Source organism: Tripterygium wilfordii, chromosome 4, assembly GCF_013401445.1.
Source record: "Tripterygium wilfordii isolate XIE 37 chromosome 4, ASM1340144v1, whole genome shotgun sequence".
Taxonomy (NCBI): Eukaryota; Viridiplantae; Streptophyta; class Magnoliopsida; order Celastrales; family Celastraceae; genus Tripterygium; species Tripterygium wilfordii.
Window position 1 is genome coordinate 15,270,674 of NC_052235.1, and position 17,927 is coordinate 15,288,600.

The 17,927-nt window shown below is 38.3% G+C and overlaps 4 protein-coding genes across 6 annotated transcripts; 1 reads left to right on the forward strand and 3 right to left on the reverse strand.

The window, feature by feature from the left end:
• Positions 1 to 3,256: 3,256 nt before the first annotated feature.
• Positions 3,257 to 3,706, reverse strand: LOC119997030. The gene has a single exon (XM_038843802.1). It carries the CDS (start codon positions 3,704 to 3,706, stop codon positions 3,257 to 3,259), a length of 450 nt encoding a protein of 149 aa, XP_038699730.1.
• A 1,479-nt stretch (positions 3,707 to 5,185) lies between these two features.
• Positions 5,186 to 9,437, reverse strand: LOC119997391. Of its 2 annotated transcripts, XM_038844369.1 has the most exons (7): positions 8,905 to 9,437; positions 7,440 to 7,706; positions 6,702 to 7,316; positions 6,389 to 6,562; positions 5,902 to 6,041; positions 5,579 to 5,689; positions 5,186 to 5,419 (listed from the first exon to the last, which is right to left on the reverse strand). In XM_038844369.1, the coding sequence occupies exons 1-7, from the start codon at positions 9,025 to 9,027 to the stop codon at positions 5,338 to 5,340; spliced, it is 1,512 nt and encodes a 503-aa protein (XP_038700297.1). In that variant the 5' UTR covers positions 9,028 to 9,437; the 3' UTR covers positions 5,186 to 5,337. The 2 variants fall into 2 exon arrangements, with proteins under 2 accessions (XP_038700297.1, XP_038700296.1); XM_038844368.1 differs by having other exon boundaries at positions 6,702 to 7,706.
• An 840-nt stretch (positions 9,438 to 10,277) lies between these two features.
• On the reverse strand, positions 10,278 to 10,912 carry LOC119997031. The gene is made up of 2 exons (XM_038843803.1): positions 10,476 to 10,912; positions 10,278 to 10,445 (listed from the first exon to the last, which is right to left on the reverse strand). The coding sequence occupies exons 1-2, from the start codon at positions 10,668 to 10,670 to the stop codon at positions 10,278 to 10,280; spliced, it is 363 nt and encodes a 120-aa protein (XP_038699731.1). The 5' UTR covers positions 10,671 to 10,912.
• A 915-nt stretch (positions 10,913 to 11,827) lies between these two features.
• LOC119996520 (110 kDa U5 small nuclear ribonucleoprotein component CLO-like) lies at positions 11,828 to 17,749 on the forward strand. 2 transcript variants are annotated; one of them, XM_038843189.1, is made up of 12 exons: positions 11,848 to 11,985; positions 12,164 to 12,220; positions 12,641 to 13,399; positions 13,836 to 13,904; positions 14,054 to 15,247; positions 15,382 to 15,480; positions 15,587 to 15,745; positions 15,852 to 15,937; positions 16,024 to 16,222; positions 16,492 to 16,602; positions 16,702 to 16,908; positions 17,306 to 17,749. In XM_038843189.1, the coding sequence occupies exons 3-12, from the start codon at positions 12,656 to 12,658 to the stop codon at positions 17,402 to 17,404; spliced, it is 2,967 nt and encodes a 988-aa protein (XP_038699117.1). In that variant the 5' UTR covers positions 11,848 to 11,985; positions 12,164 to 12,220; positions 12,641 to 12,655; the 3' UTR covers positions 17,405 to 17,749. The 2 variants fall into 2 exon arrangements, with proteins under 2 accessions (XP_038699116.1, XP_038699117.1); XM_038843188.1 differs by lacking the exon at positions 12,164 to 12,220 and having other exon boundaries at positions 11,828 to 11,985.
• Positions 17,750 to 17,927: the final 178 nt, after the last annotated feature.

Consider the following 17,927-nt stretch of genomic DNA (forward strand, 5'->3'; position numbering starts at 1 on the left):
TTTTTCATTCCCTTTTGCCTTTAGGGTTGGAACGATGACTAGGTTGTTGTGAAAGCACTATTCTAATAACACAAATCAAATGAATTTTTTAACACATTTTTATTTTTTAAATCTATTTTCAAATTTTGTTTTTAAATTGTTTTTAAAAAATCAAATACTGTCCCTTTTAGTTACAATTAACCATGACCCTTTTAATTAAAAATCAAACAATTTATTGGGGCTTGACTATCAATTGCCAAGCTCAAGTCTCATATGTTATTAATGGTTCAAAATTCACGGGGTAGGATATGTTTAAAAAAAAAATTTACATGTAAAAGGGTCACAAAAAAAAATTCAAAACTTCGGGGTCAAAGCATATTCGTCCCTGCATTTATGTGTTATTTTTATTATGATTGTCTTTTTGAGACTAAGAACAAATTAAACTCAAGCTGGGTTAGATATGTACAAATCCGTCCTTATTAATTACAATTATCCATGACCCTTTTGATTAAAAATGAAACAATTTATTGAGGCTTCACTATCAATAGCCCAAGCGCAAGTCTCATATGTTAATTATGATTCAAAATTCACGGGGTAGAATAGCCATTTTTAATTTTTTTTTTTTTTGCATGTAAAAGGGTCCAAAAAGAAAATTCAAAACTTTGGGTCAAAGCATATCCATCCGTGGATTTATGTTTTATTTTTGTTATGATTTTTTTTTAGGGTAACTAAGAACAAATCAACCTCAAGTCAGACTTAGGCTAAGCATGTACAAATTCATCATATGAGTTAGTTGGGTTTGGGCTCAATGCAAATTTTTTGGAAATAGCTACCCAATTTAGATTCGAACTCACGAACTCACGCGAGATTCTTTACATCTTAAATCTGGAGAGATAACCAGTTTTTATAATCAAACTCCATACATCAAATGAGATTCTTTACAATTTAAGTTCGAATAGATAACTAGCTAGACCATCACTAAAAGGTAGTTTATATTTTGCTTCAAACGAGCAAAGCGTCATTGTTGGACTCTTTCATTTTTTGCAATTAAACTAAAATTAGTTTGCATTACGATATAAATTTTTTTGGGATTTTTGTTATGGGATACTTTAATAAGGAAAATACATTTTTCACCAAGAAGTCATGATGTCTCGTCTCTGGACGACTGGACTCTTTCCGTTTGTTTTCATCTTAATTTATGTGGCATGCCTATTTGACTTGCCATATAAATTATGTAAGTTTATGAATAATAAAATTATGAACATATATTATTTCGGTAAAAAAAGGCCCCATTATAGCACTAAGAAACTCTACCTGCTAAAAGTAATTACAACTGCCAACTAACAAAACCGTCCAGTCAAATAAAATACTAAAATGACTAAAGACCACCCGTTACCATGATTTAAGGCTTCAAACCAAACTATTAATCTTCATTTTTGTCTCTCTTGCTTCCACCAACCCCACACTATATTTGTCTCTCTTGTGCCAACACCACTTTTACCTCTTTTAATTACATAAAACATTATCCATTATGAGGAAAAGCTCCCGAGGCGAATATTGGTGATGCGAATGTTGATTTAGATGGAGATTCAAGTTTTGTTTTTTCTGTTTCAATTCAATATATTAGCTCCAAGGATGAGTGAATTTTAGATTCGGGTTATACCTGTCATCTCTTTATAGAGATGCATTTACTACCTATGATTTAGTCAAATGTGGCACAATAATCTTGATGGGTAACGGCACTTTTTGCAAGATTGTTGAAAAAATTATAAATCATAAATGTCATATTTAATATTACGAATCTAATGATATATTTTTTGTTCAAAACAGAAATCAAATTCAATATGAAAAAGACATGACAATTCTAGATCATCAGATATAAACTCAAAACATTTGATATTCGATCATGATGAATTTGATTTTTATTTGGAAAAAAAAATATCGTCTGAATTGTCATGTTAAATACTATACATTTATTATTTATTTTCATTTTTGGTGCACCGGATGGGTCCAGTGTTGAAAGTCAAAGTGCACAACGTTGTTCCTTGGTACGGAAGTGCTCTAAGTATCCGTTTCGAAGAGAGTTTGCTTAGTGGTAACACTAATAGAAATGCAGGGCAAGGATACCAAACAGACAGGAAATGACAACATATACACGGCCATTTCCACTAAAAAAATGACGCTCACAATATTTTAGAGTTTTTTATACGCTACCTCATTTTTCTCTCGCTACCTCTCGTAGTCTTCTCGCTGCGTCGTCTCTTGCTAGGTCTTTTTTCATGACTGGCGCCTCTTCAAGCATTTCCCACTTTCTAGTAGTGTCTCCCAAGCTTGATCGACCTCCTCCTCCTCTTTGCGACAGGATGCTTCTTCAATGATCGATGTGCTTCTTTTTATGGACAATTCCACTAGATTTTATATTTATTTGTTGAAATTCAATATTGTAATCGCATCTTGGTAGGTGGGCCGAACCCAATTGTGAATGAGAAATTTTAGTCACATCTCGAACTTTGTTAACCACACCCGACTTATGTTGACTTTGTATTTTTTTAGACTTTTGCTCTTTACACCCCACGTCCCCACCCCTCATCATCTTTTTCTTCTTCCTGACAAGTACACTTACTGTCAACAATGGTGTCGCCACCATCCGAGCACCAAGCTAGTATCCACTATCGTCAAATTGAAACCCAAGCCACCACGAACTAAACCCAACCAACTTCAACAAGTTTCATTCACTATAACCACCGAAATCACATTCGAAAATATGTGGTCATTGAGAGGAAAGTCGTTCGATCCGGACAATCTAACCACTACTAAATGAAACCGACATCACCTTTGAACTTCTCGTGATAAGGCGCTTATATTCCACCCATTTCTGGTCAAGAAGCTTGCTGAAAATAGACAACCCGAGTTTCATCTCAAACAAAATCATTTTTGGTCGCTCGTCGAAACAAGTCATTACCTCACAACCTGTCTGGAAAAAATTACCCATGGGAGACCAAGTTGGTAAGAATTGTTTCTACTTCAAGGAATCACGGGTTAAAGGTTCCAGAAATGTAAGATTTGCTCATATTTGATAGTCATAATAATGGAATTCAAAAATAATAATAATTAGAATAAACATATAACCATGTGAGGATATTTACATTTCCACGGCCTTAAAACTTATTGGGCCTTTACAAAAACATTTTAAAATATTGGGGCTTCGCAAGTTCCTTCTTCGGTTTGTTTCACTCGCAACCGTTAAAAACTTTAGCATTTAAATGCACCGGACAATTCAACTGCACGGGATCTCTCTGGTGGGAGACGGAGGCAACCTGGAGGAGAAATTCCGCAAGGGGTACTCGTCGGAGCTATTCTCATCAATTCCTTCGTCGAAATTGAGCGCGTAACTCGTCGCATCGTATTTGAAATCCGCGGACATGGAGTGACGCCTCCGGTGGTATCCGCGGCCGTGACCATGGCTGTGGCGACCAATTCGAGAGATGAAGTTCACGCACTTTTCTTTGAATTCAGGAATTTCGTGGGCCCGGGACTTATTCCGCCAGGACGAGGTTCGCGTGAGTGTGGCCTTCCCGGGAGATTTAAACGGCTCGTGATCATCCTGGCTGCCATTCTGGTGGTGGTGGTGGTGATTGGAGAAGCAAGAGGAGAGGCGGAGAGAGGATTTAAGCTTGTTTCTGAGAGACGATGTTGGAGAATGAGATTCGGATTGATCAGTCTCCATGAATTACACACGAATTTGGAGGAATAAATAGGAAAAAAATAGAATGTAGAGGGGCATGTGAAAAGACGAAAGAGGGTACGAAAAATGCGGGGGATTTTGAGGGACGTGAGGAGGCGGTTATTGTTGGGTTCGGATTACAAGGGATATGGAGGTAAGGATATTTTGGTAAATCAGGTTTTGATTTAATTTGCTTACTTTTTTAAAAGTGTTCAAATACTAAATTAATATGATGAGAAAATTTGATTTTTAATTTAAGAATCTCATATCAAATCGAGAAAATATTGAGTGGTTCTAATACATCATATAATAAGTTGATGTGGTGTACCAAAACTAATAGTATTTTGATATATCGTAGGAGGTTGATATCAAATCATGAGTGATTGAGGATGATTTGATATTTAAATTATAACTAACTTTTTTTTATCCCAAACCACCGATAATTTATCATCACAACTTATGAAATATCACAATATTATTGGTCCTAATACACCACATCAGCAACATGTGATGTGACAAATCAGGGCCATAGAATGTTTTCTAAGTCAAACATGCTCTAGTTACTTGAATTAAGGAATGCACATCTAATTATATGCTGGATTATGTTTATTATAAGAGACTTTTTCTTAACACTTCCCCATAAAGAGAATAATAATTGTTACTACTTACTACTCAATTTTGGACTTTTATTTAGTGAATATTTAGATTTATATGGTTATACCATTAATTTGGATGGGCCACAATATCTTCTATATATTCCATTTTTAGTGCCTGTCAATCTAATCAAAGGAGGATAACTGCATGGCACATTTTGGATTATTAAATCTTTGCTAATTTAAAATTTAAATCAACACAATGCATTAACATGTATTTTCAAAATTGTTTTATCAAACTTGCTGCAACTACTAGCTTGGTGCTAAAAGTCCAGCCCATCCAAGCCCATGAGCCTTATAGGGCTGATTCAGCATATGACCGTTACAGGAACTTCTCCTATATGGGTCATATTTACGAACCATACCTACGACATCGTTTTCTCTCCTTCCCGTCTCTTTCTTATTCTGGCTGAGCATGGTTACCAAGAATTGACCCACCAAATTAAAGCGCATACCACCACAATCAAAACTCCATAAGCCTTGATGTTCCATATTCCGACTACAATCAAACTCGAAAGGTGTAGAACACTGCGAGGAAGAACTACCCGATCGGCCACCAGAGCCATTGCCGCTGCTAACCAACATCACCAAAGTGTTCCTCAGGGTATGCTCGACCTAACCCACCAGAGAGACGGGAATGAGAGAGTTGAGAAGAAGAGAGAAGTGAAAAGGTCTCTCAATTAAAATCATTAGCCAGAATCAACGTATGAGATTAAAAGGTCCATAAACAATATCTGAGAATTCATGTACTCTCATATTCGAATTGCGGAGGACCGGATCCCTTCAAATCAATTGTTCAAAATTTTTAATTTCCATTTATTCAAGGACAGAATGCTAAGCCAGTAAATTTTTCATTGTAATAACTGCTATATGTAAAGTTTCTGTAAAATTGCTGTATAATTATACAGAATTGCGTCATGCTAAGATGACAAACAATACGTAAAGTTTTTGTAAAAATTTACATTCATATGTACAATTCCACTAAAGAGAAGCAGCTCCTGAGTTGGATACAGAACAGTCATGGCCGCTCTGACGAACATCTCCGCGACAAAGTGGGCATACCCTGCAAAAAACCAGAAAAAGAGATGGGAGGAAGAGGAAATGGGGTTCCCCAGAGAAAACCCAATAAAAGAGAAACAAAACAGGTAGAATTTGAATAAGAAATCACTTGGAAGTAGAAAAGCTGAGAAATGAAAGCAAATGGAAGTCGATTAATAGTTACCCATGTATCTCTTTCAGCCATTTATCCACGCATGACATGTGATATTCGTGATGGCACGGAAGAACGCGTATCTTATCCCCTTCCTCGTACTCAGCCAGACAGATGTAACACCTATGCATTAGATTGTATCAGCTGACGCAGTTGAATAGATTGTCAAAGCGAGTTTTTTTACAAAAACTAACTGAACCGTACAGCAAAACCCCCAATCCCCGTCTGGAAAGAGACTTAAGGAAAAAAAAAGAATCAAAGTTGTGCTCATCATATTGATTTCGTTTGTTCATATCTACGTTTTGTACTCGAAGGACTAAGCAAGAGAAACATACTGTTCCGCATCTTCTTCTCCTGCTACATCTGGCTTTTTGTGATTCTTGAGGGGGAAAGAGTCAACAACCGATTCAGGGGCTGGAAGTGACACCATAGAGAGGGATAATGATAAAGGTTGACGATGAATTTCATCCAAAACCTGCGAATAATAAGTATAGCAAATAAAGAAACAGTTAGAGGCTTCTATGCACTTAGACAATAACCGTGCAACCCCCACCCCTCATGGCAAAATTTTTGTAATTCGCATGGAAACGTAACCCTTACTTCCTACACGTAGAACGGTAGTGCTCAGAAAACATACAACATTCCATTGTGAACAAAATTATAAATTGGGGCATGAACAAAATTATAAATCGGGTGGCAGACAAATTGAGTTTCAAGAGCCCCAAACGACCAAATGATCTGATGATGATGATTGTGACAAGAACAAAGGGGGTGACAATAGATGCTAGGTGAAACACAGAGAAAAAAACAAAACAAAAGTACCTCAAAAAGAGCTTCGGCAAGCATGACTATTCGTGATATACTTGCACGAGTTCTAGGCTCCTCTGTCATCAAGAATGAACTACATGAGCATGAACCTTCAGCATGGAGTCCAGATGGACAGTAGGTAGTTCGCCAACCACTTTCATCAATATCACCATTAATTCTTTCCCATATCTGTAAAGTGATGTGGGAACAAATTAGTAAAGTACCATAAATTAAAAGAAGGAAAACTGAAGATTCTAAAATAAGTATGGTTCCACTGTCCCAAAAGAAATCAGTTGGCACACAGAGTTTAGATCGGCTAAAACATCACCTCAGATCTTGAATGCCGTCTCCTTTCGTGGAAGTTGTAATTTCCACTTCCAAGGTGAGCTGAATCACCTCCAACCCCATCTTCAAGAAAATCATTACTGATGTCAAGGAGGCATCTGTCACGGGATCCAATATCATCAGAATCATCTGTTGAGAACAGAATTGTTGGAGAACCAATATATCTTCTAGAACTGCGCCTTGAAACTGCATCCCAAAACAATCTTCTACTATTCCTTCTGGGCTCACGATTACCTCTACTTGTGTTGCTGCTGGACAAAACGCTAGATGATATACTCACCACATCAACATGAAGAACACTTCCATCCACCTGACCTTGTTCCCTGTTAGAGCCACTGTATCCTAGACCTGAAGGTATTGCCTCCCTAACAGATTCATTTTCTTGCGGGTGGAAAGCAACTGGCGGATCCATAATTTGAGGAAAAGAATCAGAGTTAGAACTCGTCACCTGTACCACGCAATCCTCAACAGATGCCCCATTAGAAGATCCAGAACATGAGCTGCCATGCCCTTCAGAAGAACTAGTCGGATGAATAACCTCAGGATAGATCTGAGATACACTCTTGCCCTCTGAATTTTCAATGCCACCAACTGCATCCTTGTTAGCCATGACATTAACACAGGAAATGTCTGAAGATTGTTGCTCTTTAATTGAAATACTATCTGTAGTGCTACTATGCCTACTACAATCATGACAATCACTACAATGATCAACACTTACCAGGCTAGGAGCAACTAATTCCTTACTTTCAGACAGGTTCTTTCCTCGGTTACTCGCTTCAACATTTCTAAAACCATTTTCAACCAGAGCATCTCCACAAGCTGTTTCGTTGTCAGATGGAACTCCATTTTCAGAACTGGAACTAGTAACCCCAGTTACTGTACCCAATATAGAAGATGAGTCTGCTCTAGGGTTCTGGATCATATTGAGCACTTCATAACAATGTACTTCAGAATTCCCCAGGCCTTCAGTTGGATAAACCTCCATCTACAAAAAGTGAGCATCAACATATCATTATCCAGAATTATATAGTGCAAAATTAACACCAGGGAAATTAGAATAAAAAGACTCCAAGCACTAAAGTTGTCAATGGCCACCAAATTCCTAGTGAATCTTTAAGCATTTATATAATCCACAATACATTGTCTTCTGCTGCCATAAGAAGGTCTAAATTGAAGTTCCCTACTTATCAAAAAACAAAGAGTAGTTCTCTATGATAATTTCAAGTAACTAAAGCGGGTGATGTTTAATTGCTCTCTCTTCTCAAGGCAGTCTCAGAATCTGGAATAGGAATCTTAGGTTGGCATTCTTGTCTTGGAATAAATGAGTATTACTTGGATGGATAAGTTCTCTAGGGAAGTCCTTGTGTTGAGGGGAGTGCCACCTCCACAGCTCTCCCATGACTATAAAAGGGTCCTTCCATAAACAATGCCGTTCTAACATACAGACACTGATTTTCATAGAGCGGTAATGCAAAAGAACACATGAGAAAAGTATTTTATTCACTCAGAATTAGCAAGTTTCGTCATTTATAATGTCAGAGAAACATCTTTACATGATTCCCAGAATTTCTGTTGCTGTCCATCTAAAACAAACAAAAACCATTCAACCATTAATCAAAATGATGTGATGATCACTACAGCAAGATCATTCACAAATTGAACCAACTTTCCTTAGGTAAAGAAAGGTTTAAAAAATTAGATGGTATTAAGAGAATACAACTTTGTGGTTTCCATGCCAATAACTCAAAAATTAAGCTCACCAACTGAAAGCTTACCAAAATTATAAAGGACAAAAGCACACAATTCAACAGAGACCAGAACAATGAAAAGAGACCCGTTGCTATAACCATCTAGTCGCTTCTAAACATCAACTCCAAATTGAAAAACTTTGAGCTAAACAACGAGGAACACAAAGGGGGATTAATTTTACAAACACATAATATTTCCAGCTCAACTGCGATGATGACGATAGATTGAGACCGATAATCGGTCACCTCTTGACCAAACCCAAGAACTATCAAAGACAAATCAGAGAGAATCAATTCAAATTGTTAGTCAAGATTCAAGCTTGCCCAAAATCGCAAGAAACACAAAGATGGGTATTGAATTACATTTAACGACTATAACTGAAATTAACGTTTTGACGCTTGTTCTAATCGATTAAAATGGTTAACGGCAATTACCTCCTGATAACCGCGAGAAGACGAGCCGCCACAGATAAGAGAAGAGAAAATACCGGACCGATTTCTTCGGTTGACCCGAGCCGGATAAGGTTGCGATCCCAGTCGACTACTACCGGAACCCATTTCAGATTGGAGAGAAGAGGCTGAGATGTGTTGTTGATGATGATAAAAAATGAACTGTACCCAACTCAGCTAGAGACACAAACGAGAACCTTAGTCACTCCATAAGAAAGAGCCAAGTATTTGTTTGATTTTGAAATGCAATTATTAAAGAACATCTATATCTCTCTCCTCATACCCATTTGTCTTTGACACTGTAAGCCAAGTGGGGCGTATCAATGATATCAATTTGGATTTTGGATTTGGTGGGTTTTTGGTGTTGAACTGTTAATTAACCATTAAAGATGAGCAATGCAAGGTTTGTTCAGAGCTGTGATTAATTAGTGGCCAAGGAAAAAGATTGTTCCAATGTGAAGCTCTTTTTCGTTAAGTCTAATAGCGTTACGATAGAAACTTTGAAATCTAAGTTGGAAGATTTTGTTTGGTTTGATAAAGAAGCTGCTTCTTTCGTGTTGGGTTGTATGATTGGATTAAAGTCTAATTATCAAACTAGATTAGTAAATTAGTTAGGTTAAATCAATTATAATTATCTCGACATTAAAGTCAAAAGAGCTCAATAGCACATAGAATAATTCATTACATGTTGTCCAAGTCCAAATCTAAATCCAAGTTCTCAAGGTTGTTGCTCTTAAGTGTCTGTTTGGTGGAGAATTTGCCTAGCAATAACACTGGCAGGGTACGTTGGCCTATCAAATACGCAAGAAACAACAACGTATTCCAATTAAAAAAAATAATTCTCACAACTTTTAGAGGTTTTTTATACGCTACCTTGTTTTTCTCTCGCCAGTCGCCAATTGCCAGTTGCCACCCCTCGAATCTTCTGTCGCTAGGTAATTTTTCACGATCGGTGCCTCTTCGAGTATCACTAGCAGGGTCTCCCAAGTTTGATCTCCTCCTTATTTGTTGAAATTCAATACTGGATTCGGGTCTCGGTTGGTGGGCCGCACTAAGATACAGAACTGTCAAAGTCTGGGCTTGATTAGATATTGAAAGCCCAATTACAATCGGCTACAATAGAATTCTGGGCCGAGGCCCACGAACTAAAAACAGTGCTAGTAATTAGAATGATTCCTGTGAGCTAGAGACTTGTATGAATATTAGGTGGAAATCTACCAAAGACAAACGCATGGATCTTGACTTGTAGTTTTGAAGATTAAACCAATATTTCTTCTAGTAAAATCTTATCAATCTGACTCATTGGGTTATAAATTCTCATGCTCTATATATGTTCACAACATATAGTGATTTGACAGTCAGGAGCAAAGAAAAAAAAATGCCATCACCACGCCATCACCACCCTCCACCACCAGACCCACACCATCCCCCTCCACCACCAGACCCACGCCCTCCAGGGCCTCCACCACCCGACCCGCACCATCACCACCCTCCACCACCAGACCCACACCCTCCAGGGCCTCCACCACCCGACCCGCACCATCTCCACCCTCCACCACCAGACCCACGCCCTCCAGGGCCTCCACCACCAGACCCACACCATCACCAACCTCCACCACCCCATGCACCGCCTCCGGGTCCACCTCAACCGGCGCCTCCTCTACATCATGCTCCTCCTCCTCCAGGCGGCCCTCCTGAGCCTCACAAACCGCATCCGCGGCCTCATGGTCATCATCACCACCCTTGATCATATAGATGTATAAGATCAGTATATGTATATGTATGCATGATTATGCATCTAGGATATATGATGTAATAACATGATTAATAATACAAATGGTCTTGTATGCATTATACATGTATTAATATATAGTAATAATGGAATAAAATGTGTACGTATGAGGTGTATGAATACGATACATATCTACATCATGTACTCCTTCAATACGTACTGTCTACGTTTATCATATTCTCTCTTCTTCAATTCATTATTTTTTATCTCGCAATTAGGTTTTAGCTTATTATGAATACTTAGAGTAGTTGTTGTTGGGAAATCTAATTAATCAACAAAATTACTGTCATTTGTGTCTGATTTATATTTTTAAATAAAAAATTAACAAGAATAATCCTCGATCAATCACCGATTATATCTACCTTCTAGTCTTGTAGCAAGTTCTACAAAGACCTTCATCACATACAAGCCATTTAATTGAGTTTACATGCTGTTTTTATTGTAAGTTATATATAAGTTGAATCAACAATGCTTATAAAATATTGAATAAATAAAAGCGGCCTTAATTTTCCTTGAATTTTTCTTAGAGAACAGTTATTTGTACACATAATTGGAATCATTGTACACACTTACTCAACACAACCCATAAATTTTTTAATACACACATTTAACTTCCCAAATTACCCGTTCAAACATATTAATTACGTAACTTTTAATATTCTAAATGGTCATCTTTCAAGAGGGAATAGTGCAACCAAGAGCTTGTTGAGATTATCGTAATGACAGAACTGCCACGATTATCGGATTGGCATATGGAGAGACTCTTCACCCTCACTCTTGATCTATCATTATCAAATGAAATCATAATTAGAAATCTTAGAAGATGGAAGACTAGGAGAAGATGGGAGGCAAGGCAAGGAGATGAGAAGAGAATCTTAGGGTTATAAATTTTAATTTTAATTAATTGTATTGAGAAAAAAATAATTGTAAAAAATATATTAGTTTTAAAGTAATTTCATATAAGGATAATTTTATAAATTTAAAGATTTTGAAAAAAAATCTGTGTGTAGTGGGGTTCAAAATGTGTGCAAATATCGGTTGCCCTTTTTTTAAAGCCCAGAGTTTGTTTCGGCCCATGATACGGCCCAGAGACGATGCACCGCCGAAATCGCAGACTGGAATCCTTTCGAGGGTCTCGCAAGTCACAATTTCGTTCCAGTTCTCTCTCAAGAACCCCTGTAAACCCTCTCTCTACACACGCTCTAAGCCGTTGGGGCTCCGACCTGTAACTATTGTGCTAGTTCGTTGATTCCGGAGCTTTGTTCTCACTCTAGGTATGTTATTTTGTCTCCATGTTCTCTTTTATATCTATATTTATGGTATGCATGATTGTTTCTGGGCGTTCATAGACAGCATTTCGATCCTTCGACTTAGGTTGTTTCGCACAACAGCTCTCCTTCGACTGTTGTTGAGTTGAAATTTTGAAAGCTCACTTGAGTTCTTGAAATGTAGGGAAATAAATGAGAAGAAACGGAGGGGGAAGAGGAGGGAGAAGGAGAGAGACATTAAGTTGGATTCAAGACCTAGTGTTTTTTTTTTTGTTCTCTTTTGTTAAATTTGAAGCAGTGATGGCATTGAATTGTTAGATGTTATTGTAATGCGTGTTCTATGTGTTTTGTAAAGAAGATCATGTATGGACTATGGATTAATTTAAGGCGTTAGAGATTTTACAAAATAATAAATAAAGTTACCAGAGATTAGTGTGAGAAGTGCAAAGCTGGCTGTATCTCGACCTAGAACAAACATATGAGTGAAAGAATTGGGAAATAGGAACTCAAGAATGATTAGCTAAATCTAGGACCAGTATTTGGTTTAAACTTTTCAATTTCCTTTGGTTAATTAGAACAATTTAGTTCCTTTTGGATTGTTATAATTTACTTTATTGATAATAGCTGCATCTGAAACCTAATATCTTTAATAATATGACAGATTCATATTGACAAAATGGATGATAGTTTGTACGACGAGTTTGGTAACTATATTGGACCTGAATTAGACTCTGACCAAGAGAGTGACAGAGAGGATGAAGATGAGGAGCTTCCTGACCAGCCCCATGAAGAGGAGGCGACATCAGATGGTGAGGGTGGAGCCCCTGGTCCCAATGGGTGGATCACTACCTCACTTGATGTTGATATGGATAACCAGATTGTTCTTGCTGAGGACAAGAAGTATTATCCAACTGCCGAAGAGGTTTATGGTGAAGATGTTGAAACATTGGTTATGGATGAAGATGAGCAACCTTTAGAGCAACCGATAATTAAACCTGTTAAGAATATTAAATTTGAGGTTGGGGTGAAGGATTCTTCAACATATGTATCAACCCAGTTTCTTATCGGTCTAATGTCCAATCCTGCTCTTGTTCGAAATGTGGCCCTTGTAGGCAATCTCCAGCATGGCAAGACAGTATTCATGGATATGTTGGTTGAGCAAACACACCATATGTCCACTTTTGACCCAAATAATGAGAAGCACATGAGATATACAGATACAAGGGTTGATGAGCAAGAGAGAAGAATATCAATCAAGGCTGTCCCAATGTCACTTGTTCTTGAGGATAGCAATTCAAAATCATACCTATGTAACATAATGGACACCCCTGGTCATGTCAATTTCTCAGATGAAATGACTGCCGCTCTCAGGCTAGCAGATGGTGCTGTGTTGATTGTTGATGCTGCTGAAGGAGTGATGGTAAGTAACTTATGTTTAGGTATATTTTACTAATAGTTAGTCCATGTTTTTTAAACTTTTGATTGATTTTTGTTGATGTTAAACCTATCATGTAAACGAATTATTTAGATTTTTTTTCAGTTTTTCATAAATATGAAGGACTTGGTTCTTAGAATAATGTTTTAAACTAAAGAACAGAGTAATACAATTTTCTGGGAGCAACTCTACACTTACAACTCTGGTTTTTTCACATTTCTCCGGCCAGTTTCACTAACAGGATAGAATTCACTCCTAAATTCAACTGTCTATGAGCTTAGTGCCGTAGTGGTACTGGTTTCGTTTCCACTTTGGTATTTTAAGCACTATCTTGTACAGTCCTATTTGTTGCATGGCTCTGAGGCTCTCTTGACGTGATATAGCAGCTTAGTCTAATATCTTTGATTCTTGTCCTTCACAGGTAAATACAGAAAGAGCTATACGCCATGCTATTCAAGAGCGCTTACCAATTGTAGTTGTGATTAACAAGGTAATTTTAACTTCGCTTGTTGGACTCCCTTTTTCATATGCTACTATTATGATTTTTGTCTTCATGTTGATGATGCTTCTGTCACTGCCATGTCATTATGATTTTGTGTATATCATGATGTTGTAATTTTTCCATTATTTCATGTATAGGTTGACAGGCTGATAACAGAACTTAAGTTGCCTCCAAAGGATGCTTACCATAAGCTCAGGCATACGTTGGAAGTAATTAATGGCCACATAACTGCTGTATCTTCAACTGCTGGAAATGTGCAAGTCATAGATCCAGCTGCTGGAAATGTTTGTTTTGCCAGTGCAACTGCAGGGTGGTCCTTTACTCTGCAATCGTTTGCTAAACTTTATGTCAAGCTCCATGGGATCCCATTTGACTCTGAGAAGTTTGCATCTCGTCTTTGGGGAGATATATATTATCATCCAGATACCAGGACCTTCAAAAAGAAGCCTCCCTCCACTGGAGGGGAAAGATCGTTTGTTGAGTTTGTGCTCGAGCCTCTCTATAAACTATACAGCCAAGTGATTGGGGAACATAAAAAGAGTGTGGAGGCAACTCTTGCAGAGCTTGGGGTCACTCTTAGTAATGCTGCTTACAAATTGAATGTTAGGCCCTTACTAAGGTTGGCTTGTAGCTCAGTTTTTGGTTCTGCCTCAGGCTTTACAGATATGCTGGTTAAACATATACCTTCTGCTAAAGATGCTGCAGCCAGGAAGGTTGATCATATATACACGGGGCCCAAAGATTCGATGATTTATCAGTCAACGGTAGATTGTGATCCTTCTGGCCCCTTGATGGTTAATGTGACTAAACTGTATCCAAAGCCCGATTGCAGTGTCTTTGATGCTTTTGGTAGAGTGTATGGCGGTAAGATCCAGACAGGGCAGACAGTGCGTGTGCTAGGAGAAGGCTATTCTCCAGATGATGAGGAAGACATGACGGTGAAAGAAGTAACAAAATTATGGATTTATCAGGCTCGATATAGGATACCTATTGCAAGTGCTCCTCCAGGTACTTGGGTTCTCATCGAAGGTGTGGATGCTTCTATAATGAAGACTGCCACTCTATGTAATGTTGATTATGACGAGGATGTGTATATATTTCGGCCTCTTCAGTTCAATACTCTTCCAGTAGTGAAAACAGCTACGGAGCCTCTAAATCCAAGTGAATTGCCAAAAATGGTAGAGGGTCTCAGGAAGATTAGCAAAAGCTATCCTTTGGCCATTACCAAGGTTGAGGAATCTGGGGAGCACACAATTTTAGGCACTGGAGAATTGTACCTGGATTCAATCATGAAGGATCTTAGAGAGCTCTATTCTGATATAGAAGTGAAGGTATCCTTTCCTTGACATTTTTGTAGTTCTCTTCTTGCGTACAGCAGTGAATATATTTCACTTTTGGAGTCTCCTTTTGCTTTCTTGTGGTTGTGGTAATGTACTATTGTTTTCTTCTTATACTTGTAATGCAGGTGGCAGATCCTGTTGTTTCATTTTGTGAGACAGTGGTTGAGTCCTCATCAATGAAGTGCTTTGCTGAAACACCAAATAAGAAGAATAAAATAACCATGGTAAGATGAGGAGCTATTTTCATTCTGTTGTTTTGACTGCTATACAGACTTATGAACAATGCAGCTTGTTTAATATGATCAAATACTTATCCTTTTGGTGTTCCAGATCGCAGAACCATTGGAAAAGGGGCTTGCAGAGGACATTGAGAATGGTGTTGTTAGCATTGATTGGAGTCGAAGACAGCTTGGTGACTTCTTCAAGACAAAATATGAGTGGGATTTGCTTGCAGCACGATCTATATGGGCATTTGGCCCTGATAGGCAGGTAATCCAGCCATTTTAAGCGGTAGCAGGACAAATCACTTCTTACACATCTACATTTTCATTGATTGAGCTATGTGTTTTCTTAATGGAAAAGTTTGAATTTGCAGGGACCTAATATCTTATTAGATGATACACTTCCCACTGAGGTTGACAAGAGCTTGCTGGGTGCAGTCAAGGATTCCATTGTTCAAGGGTATCTAAGTTTTATCCTTTTTTTTTTTTTTTTTTTTGTTTCTGATATCTTGTCTGTCATTGAGGATTTCACATCATTTTGCATAGATTTCAATGGGGTGCTAGAGAGGGTCCACTTTGCGACGAGCCTATCAGGAATGTCAAGTTTAAAATAGTTGATGCGAGGATTGCACCTGAACCATTGAATCGGGGATCAGGTCAAATCATACCCACAGCTCGACGTGTGGCCTATTCTTCCTTCCTTATGGCAACCCCTCGACTAATGGAGCCTGTGTATTATGTGGAGGTATAAACTTGATTCTCCATAAGGGTGATGTCAACACCCCTCCCCCCACTCCCCAAAAAAAAAATTGTGTTTTCTCATTCATTTTAACTGTACGTGTGTGTGTTTTTCTTTTTTGTTATGTTGAGTGCTGGGAAAAGAAATGCAGTTGTTTATGCTAGCTACACAATTGATGTTCTTTTGAAAGGTTGCTTTTGAATGGACTTGCATGGCAGTAATATAGATTGATTGACGTATATTACTGTGGTGCTAACTTTGTAATGTTGTTTCAGATACAAACACCAATCGACTGTTTATCTGCTATCTACACGGTGTTGTCTCGTAGACGTGGACATGTTACAGCTGATGTTCCTCAACCAGGCACCCCAGCATACATTGTGAAGGTATGGTAGCAAATCTTTTCATACAAGTTCTCTTGGAAAAATTATTATTATTATTATTATTATTTTCTAGTGTTAATTTTTTTTACTTCGTTGTTTCAGGCATTTTTACCTGTTATAGAGTCATTTGGTTTTGAGACGGATTTGAGGTACCATACTCAGGGCCAAGCGTTTTCCCTCTCTGTGTTTGACCACTGGGCTATTGTTCCCGGGGATCCACTTGATAAGAGCATAGTTCTGCGGCCACTTGAACCAGCACCTATCCAGCACCTCGCTCGTGAATTTATGGTGAAGACGAGGCGGAGAAAGGTATAACTGTTCCACCCTTCATCCGTCCCTTACTTTCTCTTAGAAGTGCATATGCACATTGGCTTTTCTGGACCTTGAAAGTTTCTTCAGCTGCAATGCAAAATGCATCCTTTGTATTTTTTGAGATGCCTTGAAAAATACACGAACTTCATTGCCCTTGCACCTTCTCGTGGCGGGAGGAAAGGAACACAATGACCTTTTCACATAATCATAATTCATGTCTGGACATGTTTTGCCATTCAATATTTAGGAGCTGTACCGACTAAGCAGTTTTCTTTTATCAATGAATTTACCCCGCCACTATATGATTTGAAAAGTTAAAATCTCTTATGCTGCAAATGGGGGAAAAGTAGGAAAATTTGCAACTAACCAGCGTGTTTGCATTGAATTTGTCAAGGGAATGAGCGAAGATGTGAGCATCAACAAGTTCTTCGATGAGGCTATGATGGTGGAGCTAGCTCAGCAGGCAGCTGATATTCATCTGCAGATGCTATGATGGGCGTCCACATGATGATGTGTACCTGCTTTCATGGCCATCAAGCCATGCCATTTAGGTTTCTACGGGCAATTAATTGTGTGCCTTGCCTTGTACCTAAATTATGGCGCTCGTTTGTACTTGCTGCGACCCACTGTCAAGCTATTCCTGATAACTACCAACAATGCCAACCTCACTTCCCGTATCATGTCATTTGATCAAGTCATTATTTATTTTCTTGTGATAAAAAGGTGTTAAAGCTGGATTGTCTTAGTATCTGTAGTCATCTGATTTTTTTGGTTCAGTCGGATCTTGCATATTTGAGGAAATGGATTCCAACTTCCGTTATATGTTGTTGGTTGATTCCATGGGCATTGTTGTTCCCTTAGTTCTACATTGCTACTGGTCTTTTTGTTGCTGGAATGGTGAACCTCTTACACCAAGCAGCTAGTAACCCTCTTTCTGTCCCTCCTGGAGATCGATTCATGATAGCAACCTCGAAATGGCATACGCTGTCGTTCCCAATTCTTTAGCTTCAAGAAAG